The 18,860-nt window shown below is 37.0% G+C and overlaps 1 protein-coding gene across 2 annotated transcripts; it reads right to left on the bottom strand.

Annotated features, from left to right (window-relative positions):
* Positions 1-1,420: 1,420 nt before the first annotated feature.
* On the bottom strand, positions 1,421-18,794 carry LOC113749627 (oxysterol-binding protein-related protein 1C-like). 2 transcript variants are annotated; one of them, XM_027293437.1, is made up of 10 exons: positions 17,733-18,794; positions 16,765-17,121; positions 12,854-12,947; positions 8,138-8,595; positions 7,054-7,209; positions 4,678-4,845; positions 4,456-4,596; positions 3,569-3,799; positions 3,010-3,123; positions 1,421-1,749 (listed from the first exon to the last, which is right to left on the bottom strand). In XM_027293437.1, exons 1-10 carry the CDS (start codon positions 18,336-18,338, stop codon positions 1,582-1,584), a joined length of 2,493 nt encoding a protein of 830 aa, XP_027149238.1. In that variant the 5' UTR covers positions 18,339-18,794; the 3' UTR covers positions 1,421-1,581. The 2 variants fall into 2 exon arrangements, with proteins under 2 accessions (XP_027149238.1, XP_027149239.1); XM_027293438.1 differs by having other exon boundaries at positions 8,147-8,595; positions 17,733-18,793.
* Positions 18,795-18,860: the final 66 nt, after the last annotated feature.

Here is an 18,860-nt window from a genome sequence, read left to right as displayed (position 1 = left end):
CCCAACAGCTCAAAAAATATGCATTCCTTCAAAATGATACAATTTAAAATCACCAAACCAAATTATTGTTTTTTTTTTTTAACTGGGAGGTCTTAAACCCAAAACCTAAAGGTGTTCAAATTTCGGAAAATTTTGAAAAACCAACCAATCCAATATATATTGGATTTCAGATTTTTCATAAAATCAAAATATATCCAATTTTAATGTTTGGTAAAATACTTCAAGAACAGATATTTAAAATACACTACTGTACCCATTACTGGCAGAATTTCCAAACTTATATATATATATATATATGGACACACACACATATTAGTTATATCCATACATATTACTAAATACTAATTAGTAACTAATAATTATTGAATTACTAACTAGTGAGTAGTAGCTACATGTTACTACCAACAAACTTATTGATTAGTTTAACTATTACTATTGAGTACTAACTACTAATGACTTAATAATTAGTATTTGTTTCTTAAGACTAGTTCGAGTACTTGAGAATTTTGAGATTTTGGACTATTAGCAAAGACCGCAAAAATAATTGAAATATTGTTTTGGTGCAATAAATTTTTTAGAAAAAAATTGAAATATTTTAGCTTGTTATTGGCATTTTGAGTTTCGGATACTATCGAATTATCGATTCTCCACCTGAAATCCAATTACCAATACCCAAATTACCAAACTAAAGTTTGGACTGTAATCAAATATTCATCTTGACAAATTGATTGTCAAATTCTCAAAATTTTTTTTTACCGAATTCCCCATTACAAGTCGATGGACAACCCTACATAGGAGCTCCTAATTACAATTTCTCCCATCATATGAGAAAATATGAAACTCAAATTCATGATCCACACGATATTAGATCTTTTATAAATTACCAGACCATAGTCTCATCAGCAATGCAAGACAATTTCTCATGAAAAAACATTTAAAATTTTCCTGGAAATTTGAGAATTTCCCTGCTTATAACTTGTAACGCAAGACTGAATCATTCATGTAAAATCCAGAAGAAGAAGAAGGGAAAAAAATAACAACTACCACCCTTGTATCCCGAAAAAATCCTGATTTTCAGAAGCAGGTTAGCAAGTCGGTTACGTTTAGCACCACGGTTGATGTTCCTGCACGCATTAAGAGGAGTATGCGATAAATTTACCGTCACCATCACTTGTGCCCCAGTTTCGGGTTGCTGTAGAAATGTCAAATTCCAAAACTGTTGTTCCATGCGTAAGTACATGTGGCAGAACTGTGTGGAATCGTTTCACCAAGAAAATCAAAGCCATTCATATTTACATCACGAAAGATGGGGGAGTAAAATTTTAAAAAAAAAAAAATCATATGCTGAGTCGCCAGGATATGAAGAAAAAGTTAGAAAAGGAATAAATGCTAAAGTAGAGAAAAGGAATAAATGCTAAAGTAGAGAAAAGTCGAAAGAACCTTTTATTCAGGAAGCACTTGATCTACACTAAATGGTTTGTCAATGACGTCCCTGGCCCCGGACAACAATCACCGGCTGCCTAAACCAATATTTCTGTCGTAAATGAAAGAAAAAAGGAATCCAAAATTTTTGAAGCTTCCTCAGTCTAATATGTGGTCAGACGCAATGTGACCAAAAATATCACGGCATGAATCCCACTTCGCCTCTTCCCTTGCTTCCCAATACCCACCAATGTAGCGGTAAGAATCACATCCTTTGTCATAAGCAAACCACCGTGGTTTCCAACCCCTCTCTTGCATTTTACGGGCCTGTAGAGTATAGATGAGTATATTATTACCACATCAACACACAACCCCTGAAGCCAACATCATCAACTATAATGAAGCTCGGTTCTTGGCACATCAGAAATAGCCCCGTTTAGATACCTAATTCAGGACAACCTCTAACTAGAAAGCAGTTCGAACATATGCTACACAAAATTATATTTCAGTTGAGCAACATCTTGTAATATATAACTTTCATTTATTCTCCCAAACACAAATATCAATCCACTGGAGAGCAATAAGAAGCACATAATCCAAATTTTCCTTAAAACGTTGTTGGCAAATCATTTTTCCCAAGATCCCCACATTCTTTTGAAGGAAAGAGGCAAAGCAACATAGAAGCTCTGACGCTCCAAAAACAAATAGTTGCAAGATCCCCATGTTCGTAACTTCAATCATGGGAATAGCAAGAAAGAAATCGGAACAGCAAACTAATCTTTGAAAGTTCTAGAAAAATTTACCAAAGAGCTTAACTTAAAAAAGCACAGAGAATTCAAAACCAGACCTTCATGGGAATCATGCAGAATCCAAAAACAGCAGATCTTTACAGAATTCAAACATGAGGTCGTGTGCGTGTACAGATCTGTTGGAGTGCATGGGAGAAATTCTGAAAACTAATTGCAAAACTAAAGGATATATTTTCTACATCCTACTTCACAATAGACAAATTTTCTAACAATCAATGAAAGATCCCATGCCACAATAATCCCAACCTATTTTACTGCAAGTCATACATATTTAGGTTGACTTTGTTGTCAGGCCATATTGATTTATCTAGTTATGTTTATCAATAAAAAAAAAATACCCTAATAATTTTCAAAAAGGGGGAAGGAGAACCCGAAATCTACAATGCATAGTAAAGAAAATTCATGCAGACAGATAGGAGGAGGGGAGAGAGAGAGAGATAGTGGGACCCCCAGCAGAATTGCGTGCTTTGTGCTCTCAACTTTCTACCTACTGGCATTCCAAAAATTCCAATTTGCCAAAATTCAAATAATAAGTACACCAACCATTCGCCTCCTTGATTCCAACAGCATTGTACCAATAATTGCTGGTAGGTCAAAATTCTACAAACTGGAGTGTCAAAAGTCTACATATGCTCTCAAAATATACTTACAGGTGGGTCAAAATGTAAAAAATGCACAAACCACTAGCCCTTCTGTCTCCAAATTGTAAGCAAAATTAAGTGCTCCAGTCGCAAAATCATTACAAAATCTATTTTTGTTGCAAAGCCATTACAGTTACCTGTCTTTGTCGCTGCTCCAGTCGCAGCTTTTCTGCATTCGCCTGTTCATACAGCCCATTTTCCAAGCACCTTTGATCAGGTCTCAACCTTGAATCGGTCGGTGGTAGCCTTTCCTGCAAATGACATTAAGTTGATTGACTACATGCCAAAAAAAATGCAATGGCCCTCAGCAAATATGCAAAAGTAAACCATCTTTTTTCATGCCAATATGCAGATACATCAATTTGTGGGGGCAGGAATGAGAAATTGATAGTAATATAGTAACACAGAAGAAATCAGAATGGATAAAGAGCCGCTAAGAACCAAAAACTTAAAAACAATTGAAACATCATAATGACCCATCCACATGTTTAAACAAAAAAATCTGCACCAGAACCTGATCAAGAAATCATTCATAGTGGCAGTAACAAATTTTGCTATTCAGAGTCAAAAAGAAGATACACCACAAGCATCCAGTAACTACATGAAAACTTTCCCCAGTATAAAATAGCATTGTTCCAATAGAATAATGAACACTCAAACCAAATGAAGAATCGAAGTGTGTCTCTTTAACTACACCTTCAGTCCCGGGGTAAGTTCGTTCAATGTCATCGCAAAACGGGTAAAATTATATCTTGTTGGGAACTTAGGAGGTTTGCTCCGCTTCCAAAGTAAATGTGCTTCTGACAGAGATTCAGCTCCTTTTCCTCTAGAAGAACACTCTCCATTCACATAATGCATGCTCTCATCCCACTTCCCAAAGAGGGTTGCAACTGTCTTTCCACTCCTATCCTGGACTATTCCTTGTACCTGCAAAGGTTAAGCATCATTAATGCCATAACATTATAAAAGTGTAAGTCAAATACTCATCAAAAGAAGACATACAAAGATTCTAAATGCACATTTTCTCTCTATCAACTTTCCTAGCTGTATGACACTATGTATGATGAACCTTCTTCCTATCAGATACTTCCAAAATGACTTGTAATTTTCAAGCGGCAGACGAAGTAGACATTATTCCCATTCCAAATGCCAAAGACTAGGTAGACGCATGAATCTCTTCAACAGAACATGTTGACATGTCTTCTATTGGCATATGACAAAGCATGCAAGCCAAAAAACACAGGCATGATCCTTCTTTACAGATGGAAAATGTTGCTAAAAAGAAAAAAATCAATCCCACCTAGAGAAGGGTCCAGTAGACCTCAGAACAAAGTACTAAAAACCACCATATTCCTGTTTCCACAAGACAAAGGCAGCATGCACCACAAGAGGAAATGATACATTTTCCCCACATTATTATTTTTTTTAACAGTTTAAAGAGTCTCAAAATTATGAAAGGATATCCATAACTTGAAAGAATTTCTTTCACCTATCGATTTTGCTCTTTGGTTAAAAGAACATGCAAAAATTAGATAAAATGTGTGACTTTCCTATGTTTTGAGAGAAACAGAGGGAGAGTGAACCTGATGAGGATTGCGGTCTATGATAGACTGCTCCTTGAATTTCAGTTTACATGAATAATCACGGTTTCCTTGAATTCGCATGGTACCATAGTGATCACAATATAGTTTTCCCAAAATAAGATTGTAAATGGATGTTGTTACCTGTTACACAGAGAGATCCAGATATACATCAAACATGACAAACAAGTAAAAGCATCACTAGTCATAACCCAGGAATTGCACCTTACTCCATTGAAATACTTCTCCATCATCAAATTCCAGAGTTAAAACACCAACAGGTTCTAGTTGTATAGAGCGACCCCAGAATTTGCTTTTCAAATTGCTATCACCATAAAACTTCCATCCAGTACCCTCGCAGTGACAAGCTACAATCATAGGATGATGACTGACCTGATTCAAATGAAACCCAACCTCATGATGATAGTACACTAGCAAACTTTTAAAAATCACAATGAAGGCAAAGAGTTAAGTATTTCTACCCAAACTACTACCAAAAGCTAGCAGAGTGGAAAATAGAGAAGAATTCAATGAATGTGCAATCCAATGAAACACATCAGGTAGCATTGTAGTACACAAGACAAACTTCCAAGCAGCAAACAAATACATTCCCATTTGGTATGTACTGTCAGTGCAACCTTATGTAACATAAGTAAGACCATAAAGAGAACAAGATAAAATCATCTCATCACACACTGGATCCCACTAAAACACCACATGCTTTAAGTATATAGATAACAGTCAATCATAGAGAAAATGAACAATGATCCCCAAAGTTTGGAATATGGATATTCTGATAAATACAAACTTTACCAGAGTCCCTTAAGCAGTACAAAGAAAGGTAATCCGAAATTCAAAAGAATTTCATAAATTCCTTAGAATGCTTAAAATATATTCAGACATTAATATCAATACATGTATAATTGCACATAATCAGTTTGACCAGAAAGACAAGTTAAAGGATGATATAAAAGATCCCCATTACTGAAACTATTGAATTATAAAATGAACAAGACTAAACACAATGCAGTAAAAAATTTAATGACCATAAATGCATCTGGCAGACTAAAAGTCAAAAAAGGGATCTGAGGTACTGAGTACAAGCAATACCAGCCAGCAAGGAATTAGTAAGAGAGCTGTAGTGCAGAGCTGAGGAAGATGATGAATGAACAGCACATACTATAAGATGATGAATGAAACTCACTGATTGTGACTAACCAACAATAGAGCCCACAAGAACTTAAGCATATATACATAATATATATACACACATACACAACGTGCTTGGTTTTCAGTGGTCTCCACAAACCTGCTCAATCATCCAGCTGGTCACCTTTTGGGCTCCCTTGTCCTTTAGGGCATGGGCTAGGCTATCTAGTGGTCTTTTTTTTTCTGGTAAAAAAGGCTAATCAAGGATGTCCTATGCTCTGACATCCTTGTGGAGATCCCTCATTCTCAGCATGCAATACACTTCCCCTTCGATATGCATTCCTAAGCAAAAGCTGTGAGAGCATAGGAGCTACATGACTACAAGTAAAGCAACATCTCCCTCAAAGTTTAATACAAAGTCTTCTCCATGAGCCCCTAAATACTGTACAGGGCTGGTGGGCCCCATGGAATAACAGATAGGCACGGTTATTGTTCAGATGGAGGACACACTAGGGTGACAATTGGCCAGTATGATGAGCCCCACAGCTTCACCTAGTCCACAAGAAGCCCTAGGTCAGCCTCCGGCCAACAGGTCAAACCCTTGGGGAACCCCCAGCTCCCACTAGCCCAAACAATAACCATTCCACAATGTGGCTAGGGAAGCACCTTTGCTGTCCTTGTCCTACAGGTGAATCCCACAATTACAAGACCTCCTTCCCAGATTGGTGGGTGGGTCTTGCATTGTGGCAGGGCTCATAAGGTCAGTCTTCCACTAGGATAGTGGAACTTTCTCTGTACCTTCAGTCCCTCCACTTATGTGGAGCCCCAAGGTCCCACTTTACTGGCAGTTCTTGCCATGCAAAATGAGTCAGTGGGTTAAGGGGATAATGATCCTATCTCTGGCTAGGGCTGGCAAGCACTATAGATTATGAAGTACTACAACAGACTATGCCCCTTTAGCAGGAGCGCTTCAACAGCCTGGTGATACTTCATCTTAAATGAAGCTTATGGTGGCCAAATCCATGGATTGTCTGTAAGCACTAAGATGCACACAACCAGCAGGGGTTAGGGATATGTATCGTCCTTTTAGGTTTCACATACCCTGTAAAAGAATGGTACTGCACTTTCCAGCAATCACCTCCATTTTTTTCATGATATGACTTAGTATTCCACACCATAAAGTTCCACATTTATGCCTTGTAGTTGGTGCTGTAATGGTAATTATAGCAGGAAGCAATGCTACTACAGACAGCATGGGAGCTTTCTCAATACCACTATACGTTTTAATCAAGCCCTTCTCCCTAGAAGATACTGGAGCATATCCTTGTGTTACTTTAAGTATACCAGAGGGAGTCAGAGAAAATAAAACTGGAGTTTCCAGAAAGAAGAAAACAGGATAAATTACTGAAAATGGAAAAAAATTTGTACATTGCATTAAAGAATAGAATTCACCTTCTCTGAGAAAAACCGGAGCCCTTTGTCAGGATAATCAGCCTCATAAGTCTCCCCTAATAGTGGATTAAATGGTTTGCAACTTCTTCCTTCAGTACACGCATACCCAGATACTGCAAATGCTGCTACATTTAAAATCCTCATAAGGCTATTACCCTATCATGTCATATGTTGGTAACAAGTCAGAAACTAGAAGAACAGTGGTAAGTGCATCTCCAAATATGTCGTGAAAAATATAAAGAGAATGCTTGTTATGCCCTATTGCAAACTCTGTCTTGATGCTATGTATTTAATTTGTAAAACACAGATTATACAACAGAGAACCTAAACATGAACCACATAAAAATGACAACAAAGGTTAAGAACAATAAAAGGCTGAATATAAATGAAATACGCTAGACGATTAACTAAACAACCATTCAGATCCAAGGCCTCAGTTACACAATCAAATAGTCCAGCATTAATAATATCCAAAAAAGTATTGTTACACGTACATAACCATGGTTACCGACATCTTCTCTAGCTAGTCAGACTTTCAAGATGACCCTCATAAGGCAACACACAAGAGGATCTGTTCATTACCACAAAAATTCCAATCAAGGACCTTTTCCATGCTTAAGACTGTTGTTGGAAACTAGGAAATCATTCTATATGGCCACAAATGATCAAATTTTGGAACCAATATCTCCCAAGTTCTTCAAATATCCATCTCATTTTGCACTTGGGCACTTGGGATTGCTAAACTCCTACATGCACTCCCCAGCAACGTGAACACGTTAACATGCCTCACAATTAAGATGATTACAGTCTTCAACTGAAGTACCTTAGAGCTGTCATATCAGCTAGTTTGATGACAATTTGCAATTTACAAAATACTCCATTATATGTTAACTTTAGGCAAACCAAAGCATATATTGAAAAACACAGATCATACAGAAGAAAAAAAGTCCAAAATTTAATATGATGTACTCAACCAACAAGTCAAGCTCATATCGACTGAGATCAATGGAAACTGAAGGTATTGACTATCAAGCATGAGCACGGAAAGGAAATTTCAAACAGAAAGCACTAATTTTCCTCTTACTATGCATACCCTTTTCCCCCATTCATAAGCACGATCAATTAGATATGAATACTCCAAATCCTCAAAGCACTTTTGCAAAGAAGACAGAGGTTCATTGAAGTAGACAGGAAGACAAACTCTTGTGAGGTCCTTCCCAATGTTGTCTTTAATCATCGACCATAAGCTCACACTTTTCTCGGTTTCAACAGGATCAGGTAATTTTTTGCGACGCTTTATGTAGGGAAAGTTAGCACCAGCGGATTTAATAGCAGGATCGACACCATCATCAGATTCAAAAGCATAAAGTTCATCTTCACCAGATGAGAAAGATGATGTGCGAAAATCAGATCCATTGCTCTTGAAGGAACTTGAAGACAAGAAGTCCCTTGTGTCAAAGAAGGTGTTATCTTCTTCATCTGTATCCTCTTCTGCAGCATCAACTCTTTCAGTATCATCTTCAGATTCACTGGCACTGGCCTCTGGAAAAAAAGCATCATATACTTTTAGCAATTTATGGTTAATAATCCCACTAAGAATAAACTATTACCCTCCAATCTTGACACTGCTTTTAAGAAGTTATACATACAACAGGCTAAAGTAGGCTACAAGGCTATAGCTTTCATGCTGTGTAAGTTGAGAGACAGCAATAAAGTGAGTAAGAGACAAAAAATGTGTCTAGGAGGTAGTCATACAAGAACACAGAAACAAATTATCCATGTAACAGAAAAAACACATTTGCTAATGCAATTGGTAAATCTTCTGTCTATAAGCAAAAGAGCAAATAATAGTCAAATATAAGATTGGCTCAGAATCACTGAAATGATGCTTAACCATACTATGCATACTGTAACAGAAAGAAAGCTGTCAAAACAGGGCTCGATTAAGCACATAAGGAGATTATCCTATCATTTAGTACAGTTGATCCTAAGTAAAAAGAAAACCTATAATAAAAGAAAAGTCTGAATTCTATTACTTCGTATGTGATTTCAGAAATCTCTGTTCTAGAGAATTCTATTACTCGAACACCATTGATGTCCAATAGCTCTAAAAGTAATCGCTGAATTTGCTAGTACCTCGTCCTTTGAGTATAACAGAGCAAATGATGGTATAGCAATGAACATCAGGATGATTCCAGGAAATATGATCCAAAGAATCATGATAGTAGTTCCATGCACAATCCTATGCGAAATTGACTATGTTTTATACTACAAATGCCATAAAGTGCGAACCAAGATCTATGTTATGAAAACTAAAAGCAAAATGATGGACAAAAACACAGCGTGATGTGAGTCTTTTATTCCTTGGATAATACGTGTTGCTGTATCTTGAGATCCTAATTGCTATGGTTCAAGGTGCATCACAAGGAGCTATTAAAAGGAATAGCCTAGAACAATAATTTTTTTTGTTTCATTCTTGGACTACTCTGCTTCCCCATTGCCCCTCCCAACATTCCCCCCCCCCCCAAAAAAAAAAAGACACCTCCCTCACTGCATACTTTCCATATATTATGTCGTCCTTTATCTACCTCTTAAAGGCAGAAAGAAAAAAGATTTGCAGGCAGAGAGGAGATCAAAACCCCAAAAAAGGCCTAATGAATCTATTCCTGCAACTTCCCCGGAGAGGCTGATAAGAAGCAGCTAAGAATCAGCAGCTATTGAAGCCCCCATATGTTGAAGGACTACAGGTAGTGCTTCATCTTCTATCTTAATAGTAGCAGTCAATGGGAAGAAGAGTAGCTATAAAAGAAAAAGACCTAGGTCCTTTTGCCGATTCGCTAAACAAGAGATCAATTCACAAAGCAGGCTACTCAAATGTGATAATAGATTCTGAGTTCTGAGAAAGTATACTCTGAGCACATTCTCCTATTCAGGTTAGGGAAGGAGTTGTACTAGCTATGCCATCTAATTGAGCAAAGGAGATCAATTAAACCAAGCAAGTCTGGCAGGCATTGATTGAACCTCCATCCGGAGATTCAGCAGTACGAGCCAGTCCGAAGAAAGCAGACAGTCCACTGAACAGTTGGTTCTGTGTAAAGATGGTGAACAGCAATGGTACTCATTTTGAGACCATCTTAAAGACCTGCTAGCCACAACTTCATACCAACCTCAACATCCGACAGTTGCCAACAATCTACCCCATCCTGGAAAGGAGATCAGATAGCTAACTAACGCCACCTATTCCTCTCGCTTAAATGCTTTGTATGTCAGCCGCAGGCATCCTACCCGGTTCTAATTGACTAAGATTATGCTCCTCCAAGGAGCAAGCTTGCTTTAACCAACTCCCTTTTTGATAAGAAGTCTGAAAACCCCAACCCAACACTCATTATATTCGAATGAAGGATGAATAGTGCCCAAACCTATTCGTGTCAAAATGTGAGAATTTACTAAACAAGTAAACAAACCTTTTCTATCTTTTTTCTTTGTCAAAATTTTTCTATCCTACTAGTAGAGCACTAAAGAGGATGCCTTTTATTGCTCATCACCAACAAAGCATTCAGTTTGTTTTATGTAGCCTCAGCAGCATTCTTTGTTATCACGGGGGTCTAACACTTCAAGTGCTATCCGAATCTATTAAAGATCAGATATCTTGGAACTGGAAGATTTATTAATCAAATACCATGTCCTGCAATATTTTAACTTCAAAAGCAAAAGATACCAAGCCATCAAATGATAGACAGAATGAACAAAGTTCCGTGGACATGAAAACTAACAAAATGCTGCAATAAAGCTAATGTCAGCCTCACCAGATGAAAGCTTTGCAATTTTTGAAAGGTTCCTTTCTACTTTTAAACACGCTGTGAAGCAGCAGCTACATAAATAAAGAAAAATGATTTCCGCACACCCTTAAAATCATTTGTTAATGGAAGATAGCTTCATGGTCATTTATAGGTCTGGGATCATAAACTTGGAAGTATTTACAAAGCCATTCCCCTTATCACACTGGGTATAATAAAATGGATGCACTACCTTAAGTGGACTCCACTTGGTAGCTTGTAAGCAAATGGAACTTCAACTTAATTTATGCATGTGTATTGAATCAAATCCCAAATGACACCTGAGAACTCTTTCCGTTTAAGAATCTTTACTTCTATCTTGTTACATTACCTTTTTCTCTTTCATATAAGTTATTTAAAATAGCTTTTTGACAACATATCTCTTAAAATTATTATATGCAGCCAAAAAAAAGAATTCTTCAATTCAATGTTTTACTTATATGTTAAGCTCCACCAGAAGCGGGCAACAGATCCATCGAAGGGCCTTTTCCCATATGTACAAGATGCCTTTCTCCAAAACAGAAGGCTTTCAGAAGTTATATCGAGGGAAAACAGGACCCACCCACCCCCCTCCGCCACAGGGCTGCGGGATGGAGAAATCAAAAACATTAGTACTACAATATAAGATGATGAACCATAAGGGGGCAATCAGAGTATAAAATGCTTCATATAAAATACTTCAGCTAACAAGAACCAGGAAAATGCACCATGCACCAATATCGTCCACCATGTTTAAAATAATTTGTATCACTCTATCTAAGAACCCTTATTTATCTAGAACATCCAAGAGGACAACAGTAGCAACTCCACAACTTGATGCTAATGTATCACTGTACTATATCAAACACTGACTGTTATGTTTCATCCAGTCTAGCATTTCCACAACCAAAAGCATGATACTCTAGGTAACACAACCTCAACTCACAGAACACTATTCCACCCCATCCAATGCACAAGTTCATGAGCTGATAACAAACGTTTCTATTCTCATTTCACTCTCCCTTATATTTTGTGTACCTACATCTAAAAACGTTTTCAAGAAAACTCAGCTGCACTCCAGATCCAATCTCATAATAGTGATTTTAAATCGATCAACTTCTCGAAAAAATTAACATAGAAGGTCCAACTCCTAATTTACTATTTCTTTCATCATTTTATTATCACTTGTTACACTCTATACGAAGTTCTTAAATCATAAGAATCTATATAGAACAATGCCACATGATAACTATTTTAAGTGGTGAAAACCAGAGTCTGCATATGCCCTCCTCTACACAGCAGCAATAAGGTACACTTATCTAGAAAGTAATACACAGGTAAAATATTTACTCTTGAAATTAATAAAAGAAAATTGAAATTAGTTTCGACAGATAATTTACAAACTTATCTGCATTGTATATTGGTGATTAAAATGCATAAAAGGTAGTCTTCTGAAAGTTCAAAATGTACAGCATGAGTGTTATACCAAACAATTTGTTCCTGACTTAGATATAATTAATTCATACACATGCATTCAACTCTTCCATTAGTTATTGCAATAATAAACATGTATCACATACTGGTCCAACAATGCAAGATCAGAAGCAAACATGCCCAAGATTAGCTACAGTATCAATCGTGTTTACTCTCATGTTTGTATGATCAACTATTTTAGAAGAGTAGACAAGGATGATTGCAAGCAATTCCTTACTGGAACTCAAGTCCACATTACTATTGCCTAGTAAAATGGTCTATTATAATGAAACTCAATTCTGACAATATAAAGGAGAAATAAAGCACTTAATTAATCAGTCAAAACTAATAATAACTATTTATCTTCTTTTGTGAGTATTAAGAATTTAGCCAAGAGAGCTGGTAAAGAAAGAAAATATTAAAATAAGGGAACCCACAAAAGTGCCTGACTACAAAATCATATAAGATCCGCGAAGCAATGCAATGAAAGATAAATCTGTGATTATGCTTACCACTATATTTGTCTTGCCTTGATCTGCTAAATGCCCCTTTCAATTGTCTTTGACTCTCATCGACTACTGTGTTTTCCAGATCAACCTTTTCTGTCTAAAACAACCAGAACAGGGGCACTATCTTAGGACAAGAACAGACAATCTCATACAATAAGGAAACTAAAGGCACAAGCTCCATATTGTTGGAAACATTGACATACTAGGACAACTGACTATTGAGTATACACAAGTCAAGCACATGAACCTAGGTTGCTAAAAACAACCGAGGGAGTAAACAATCCATATTCAGATAAATCCCAATTTATAGCTTCACTAAACCAAAGATGAAAACCAAACTCCAACTAAAGATAAATCCATGTTCCTTAACATCAGTCTCAAAAGGCATCCACAGGAGACAAGTACATGGAGACTTGACGAAGCTTACCAACATATGTGTAGTACATCTACACTGCTTTCAACTAGGAAAAAGGGATCCTACATGTAACAAAGCCAAGAGAAATTCTAAAGAACACAAACCTAAGACAAACCAGGAAAAGAAAACTTCTCATCAATTGTTGAGACCAAAGGATTTTTCATAGTTCAACTTTTATACATAAATTGCCCTACCATGCAGGACATACTTTAAACCCTAATGAGAGACTAGACTAAACGCACTTTTCTTTTTCTTTTATTTCAGATGCCAAAGTGAGTACCATGCTATTTATACCATTAAGCCACCAAACTGCAGCTGTTTAAAAAGGTTACCACACATAATATATGCACAAATTTCCAAGAACCCATTATGGTGTACAACACATGAAGTCATTGCATACGATTTCATAACCAATTCCAAGAATCCATTATATTGCAGAGTTGCAGTCAGATCCATTTCTTCTACCATGTGTGACCACTTCACCTTATTGAGCTTATGGCTCTTATAGTTCATTTAAGTGCCCCTTTCAAGAGCTCAAGGATGCATTTGCCAATTTAGTTGGATGCCCTTCCAGCTACACAACACTAAAGATAGAAATGATATACCAGATCACTTGTGAAAAGCTATACTTTATTGCCCAGACACAGTGGACAAATTGGACCTAAAGTCAAAACAACTATGTCAAGAGAACTCAAACAAGACTATCTATTGACATTCTTCAGTTAACACAAGAAGATTTTCATGGGTTTAGTTGCCTAGAACTCCTTCAGCGAAATTCCTTTCTGGTATCCAAAAGACATGTAACTTTCCAACTCCATCAGAATACCCAGGTCAGAAGATAAGACTGCAGGTTTCAAAAAATTTCAGCAGTAACAGAAATTTTGTTAATGAGTGCTTCAAGAGGCTGATTTGCAAGCGTCCAAAATTACTAAATCCTAAGAGACATGTACAATCAACTCCAGAATCAGTCGTAAAGTGAAGAACGGCGCATCACCAGGTAAAAAGCTACAGAAAAACCATGAAAAGTGGACACACTTGGACCAACTGCTGACAATGAAAGTCAGTAAGCTAAAAAAATGTCATGAATTCTGCTGCTTGCACATGCTTGATTAATATTTCTACCACCATACTAGATTCCCAAACCTGCAGAGCCACAGTTACTTCACCACAAGCACCATGCGTAATGAGCAATTTTCAACTTCAGTGCTTCTGTATGTGCAGATTGAACCAAGGAAAAAAGAATGTCCACACAAACATCGTGAAGCCATAACCACTAGGACATGTTATTGCACTGCAGCAACACCATCACCATTGTCCAATCAATTACACCAGTATTACCATCTTTTTACAAGCACAAATAGATCATCTACTTTCAAGATTGCTAGAAGTGACTGAAAAATTTAGACTGCTTAGAATCATCTGTGTTGCAACCTAATTCAAGATTCTCGGTCCTAATAAATTGGGTGGACACGCATTGACGAATCAAATGTGTAGATGAGAGAAAAGAAAAGAGTAACCGGTAATTGGCAATTGCACAAAAGCATGTCGTAAACTGTGCCCTATCACTTTAGCAACAAAGGGGCAGGAAGCACATAAGAGTACAAGTCATTTCAGTATGTGTTAGAACCAAGACAGATATTAAAAAGACTGCACACCAGAATGTAGCAAATAAAACAGTTTATTTCATCTTGGAGATGCCACTCGTACATTAGAAGCACATAAAAGAAACAAAGCTTCATCCAGATAAAATTTTTTTAAGATAAAATTTTTTTATCGCTCAATTCTAACACAACTGATTTTTCCCATGTTGGCTGCTGCCTGAATAATTTTATTTTGCAGGCACTTTGTAGAGAAATATAACTGAGTCGCGCTAATTCTGGGCAGCAACTCATCTATGTAGCACTTGCCAACCCTTTTTAAAAAGAAAAGTTAGAAGGAACTCTAGGATTCTTTGGCATAAAGTGAACATATGCATAGACATGGAAAGTGGCATCATAGCACCCAGGCATCTACTTCTCAATTAACTTTTTTGCATTTTTATCTTAAAAACTTGCAGGTCACATAAATTAAGACTTATAAAATACCACTGCTGAAAAGTAAAAAGTACTCCCCTTCTCCAATTCTCTCCCTGTACTCTTTTCTTCAGAACTAGCCCAAGAGCTGTTCAGAACTAGCCTCATGAGACAAACTTTCTTTATTCTACCCGCGTTTTAACCCTTTTCAATTCCTGTGTTATTAATTCACCTTTCTTATTAATCAAAATTCTTTTAAGAATTGCTTTCCAGCATGACTTTATTGCTATTAAAGTAGTTTCCAAATGCAAAGCACATACACCACAAAAGTTCTGGATATCAAGCTTCATAGATAAAAGGGCTACCAACTATGCCAGCTATACTATAGGAGTTACTCGCATACACACAATAAATATTGCAGATCCTGTTGAAGAAGCGAAAACACAACTTCAAATAAACATTATCGAAAATCACTAGAGAACTTTATTTACATGACATTTCATATCTTTATCCTTGAAAGAAACTTGTCCACACAAGAAAATGTCAAAACTATTTTGCGAAATATTGAAGCCACGTTGAGATATAAAATTGCACCAATAGGTATGTAGAACAGCAGAGCAAATAATAATTTGCTTGAGGAAGTTAAGGATGCACTATTGACTTATCAGCACTAAAATGTATTGGCAAAACATATGCTACATTATGTTCTACTCGAGAAATTATGAAGACAGAATGCAACTGTTCAAAACTGCAGCAGTTGATTCTCAACATTCTACCAGGGACGGTACTATTGCAGATCAACCTAACAATCCCAGTATTCAATTGCAGCAACTCTGCCAAAACAGAACAGAAGGCTAAATCTACACCACAAGAAAAAAATTTCAGGGATAGCCCTCAAACTCAGTAGGATAAACTGGAACAGCGTTCCGAGATTTGCGATAATTAGTTCCCAAAGACTCGTCAAATAAGAAGAAAGTCATTATATATGAATCTTCCTAAAGGCTTCTGGCAATGTAAATCAGAGCAGATGAAATTACCCTCTTGGTTAAGAAAAAAAAAGAGGCTAAATAGGTAGCATAACATTAACTTTAGACTCTATAACCACACGGCATATAGCAACTGGCAGACAAAGCACAGATAACAGGATATAAACTACAGAAAAGGCAAATCATTCAGATGGCAATATAATTCCAAACAAAAAAAAAGAGCAATTTATTTCAGTCATTTCAATCACTTCAAATGATTGTGTCAACATATACAAAAATGCCAGGACAAATCCGGGATCAAAACTACCTATACAAAAGAACTGGGAAACTATACTACAAAGCTTAAAAAGGGGGAAATAAAGTTAGGAAAGAAAAGAGAGATCATCGAGCGGTTTAGGTGGATAAGAAGGCACTTTGGCCTCTAAAATCCTGCAAAGAAGAAACTGAAGCTGGACTCTGAAATTCATTAGGAAGACATTTTCTAGTAATCATAACTTGTACCTCTAACTGCCGCAGCGTATCAATGAGGAGCCAGTGCTTCTGCTTCAGAAGCATCAATTGATTCTGCAGAGAAGCAAACTCGTCTTTCATAATTTGTTCACTTTCCTCAATAGTATCCTTGCTTGCGCCTGCTTCCAATAATCTTTGCCTCAACTTTTCTGTTGAAACAGCCACATTGTCGATAGAAGCCATTAATTCACTGTTGGACATTCTAGGGAACATGTCCTTCACAGCTTGCAATGCTTCCATCCATGCCATTCGATCTTCTCTAGTTTCAGCTCTCAAATGCAGCCTCTTTGTTCCAGTAAAAATAGAAAATCTTCTATCATCTGATCTGCTCTCTCGAATAGAGGAAACCTAGAGAAAACCTTTCAAATTTAATTGAGACCAATATGGCCAAATCTGGATATCACCACTACAAGCCCTAAAAAAAATATCAAATAGCAACTACTTCAACATGAACCGACCCTAAGTCATATTCAATTCAAAACCAAAAAATAAACCCTTACAGAAAAAGTTAATCTGATACAAAGTTCAGCATAGTTCTCATTTGTAATAAACACACAAGACAAAAGCTTTGATCCTCATTCTTTTTACTCTGCATATTTTCCACAGAGAGTCCAGTCTATTCTTCCTGAACCCTTCCTTTTTTCTTTGTGAGTTTCGGGAATATCCCCATTCATAGGTCCAAAAAAATACAAATTTAAAAGAATGAGAGAGCAGAACTTTTACTTATCCCCATTAAATCCTCCAAGAAATCATTTTATTTTCATTATCTCATTATTCAACAGATATCAATAGCAATATCAAGTTGAGAGAGCCCAATTTACACAAAAATTCTACATTTAAAAGTAAACTAGATTCAAAAACTATTATTAACTTCTCAAAAAAAGAACAATTTTCTTTTAATTATCCCATCAAAATTAAATCAATATCGATAGCAAATATCAAAAATCATGATCACAAACCTTGAGATGGACTTCACCAACAGGCTTGCGAGTCTTCTGTTGTGATGATGCCGACGATGATAATCCATTCCGCCTGGAGATCCTCTTAAACGACTCTTCCCCAATCAATCTAGCGCCTTTCTCGCTCTCTTGACTCACAACAATCTTATCAGGCCCATGGATCTTGTAATACGACAACACGCCATCTTGCAAAACAAACCACCGCGGCCGCCATCCTTTCCCGTAATTCACCCACTTGTACAAAATTCCCGAAATGCCATGTCCTACAATATCATTTATCTTCGCTGCTCCGCTCGTGCTCCCACTCGCCGCCGCAGCTGCCGCAGTCAATTGAGCAATCTCCCTCCTCGACGGCGGTTGCGACGCCCTCGACAGCCGCGGCGGAGAAAAATATCGACTCGTAGTCTGATCATTATTATTCCTATTATCCCCGTTAATATTACTATTATTTACCTTGCTCTGTTTAATCGGATAATGATTATTATTATTATTATTATTATTATTATCAGAGGAAGAAGACGCCCGAGGAGGCGGCGGCGACGGTAGCGCCGGTGGCGGAGTCATCGGGTCTGGAATAGTAGAAGAAACGCAACAAAATGGATGCATAGAACAATCGGAAGAGGAAGGGGGGAAAAGGCAAAAAGAAAATTTACAAAACTAAATCAATAAAATTCTGAGAAATACTTTCTAGAGATGAAGATGAGAAATTCATTGGAATATGCCAGAACCCGGATTTTGCGGGAAATGGACAAAATTAATGGGAAAAATTAAATTGACAAAAAATTGGGCGGTTAAACTTACGATTAGTTATAATGCTGATGATTAAGAATTTAATTTTTGGCTAAATGAGGAAAAATGCAATGAGGATGTGATCAGATGGAGAGATTAGAGGCGAAGATTAAGGTGAGGGAAAACGCGGATTCGGTGAGAAAAGATCAATTATTATTGCTATAATTGTTTAAGTAGTAGGGGAAAAAAATTGGGAGAATTTTGGAGGAGTAATTGCGAGGAAAGTACATAGGAAAAAGGGGAAGGAAAGAAAGTTGAGGGGGACAAACGTTTCAAATACAATTAGGGGCGGTTACGGTTAAAGACTGGCAAGAAGAGTTGAGGCCGGCTTTGTGAGTT

This window comes from Coffea eugenioides, chromosome 10 (genome assembly GCF_003713205.1).
Source record: "Coffea eugenioides isolate CCC68of chromosome 10, Ceug_1.0, whole genome shotgun sequence".
Classification (NCBI taxonomy): Eukaryota; Viridiplantae; Streptophyta; class Magnoliopsida; order Gentianales; family Rubiaceae; genus Coffea; species Coffea eugenioides.
This window is presented reverse-complemented; position numbering and strand designations above follow the sequence as displayed.

Coding starts and splice junctions, on each gene's coding strand:
- LOC113749627 (XM_027293437.1), bottom strand. CDS start 18,338: ATGCATCCATTTTGTTGCGTTTCTTCTACTATTCCAGACCCGATGACT. Junction 12,948..16,764: donor ATACGCTGCGGCAGTTAGAG/GTACAAGTTATG, acceptor TGGTTGTTTTAG/ACAGAAAAGGTTGATCTGGA. Junction 8,596..12,853: donor AAGGCAAGACAAATATAGTG/GTAAGCATAATC, acceptor CTTTTTTTCCAG/AGGCCAGTGCCAGTGAATCT.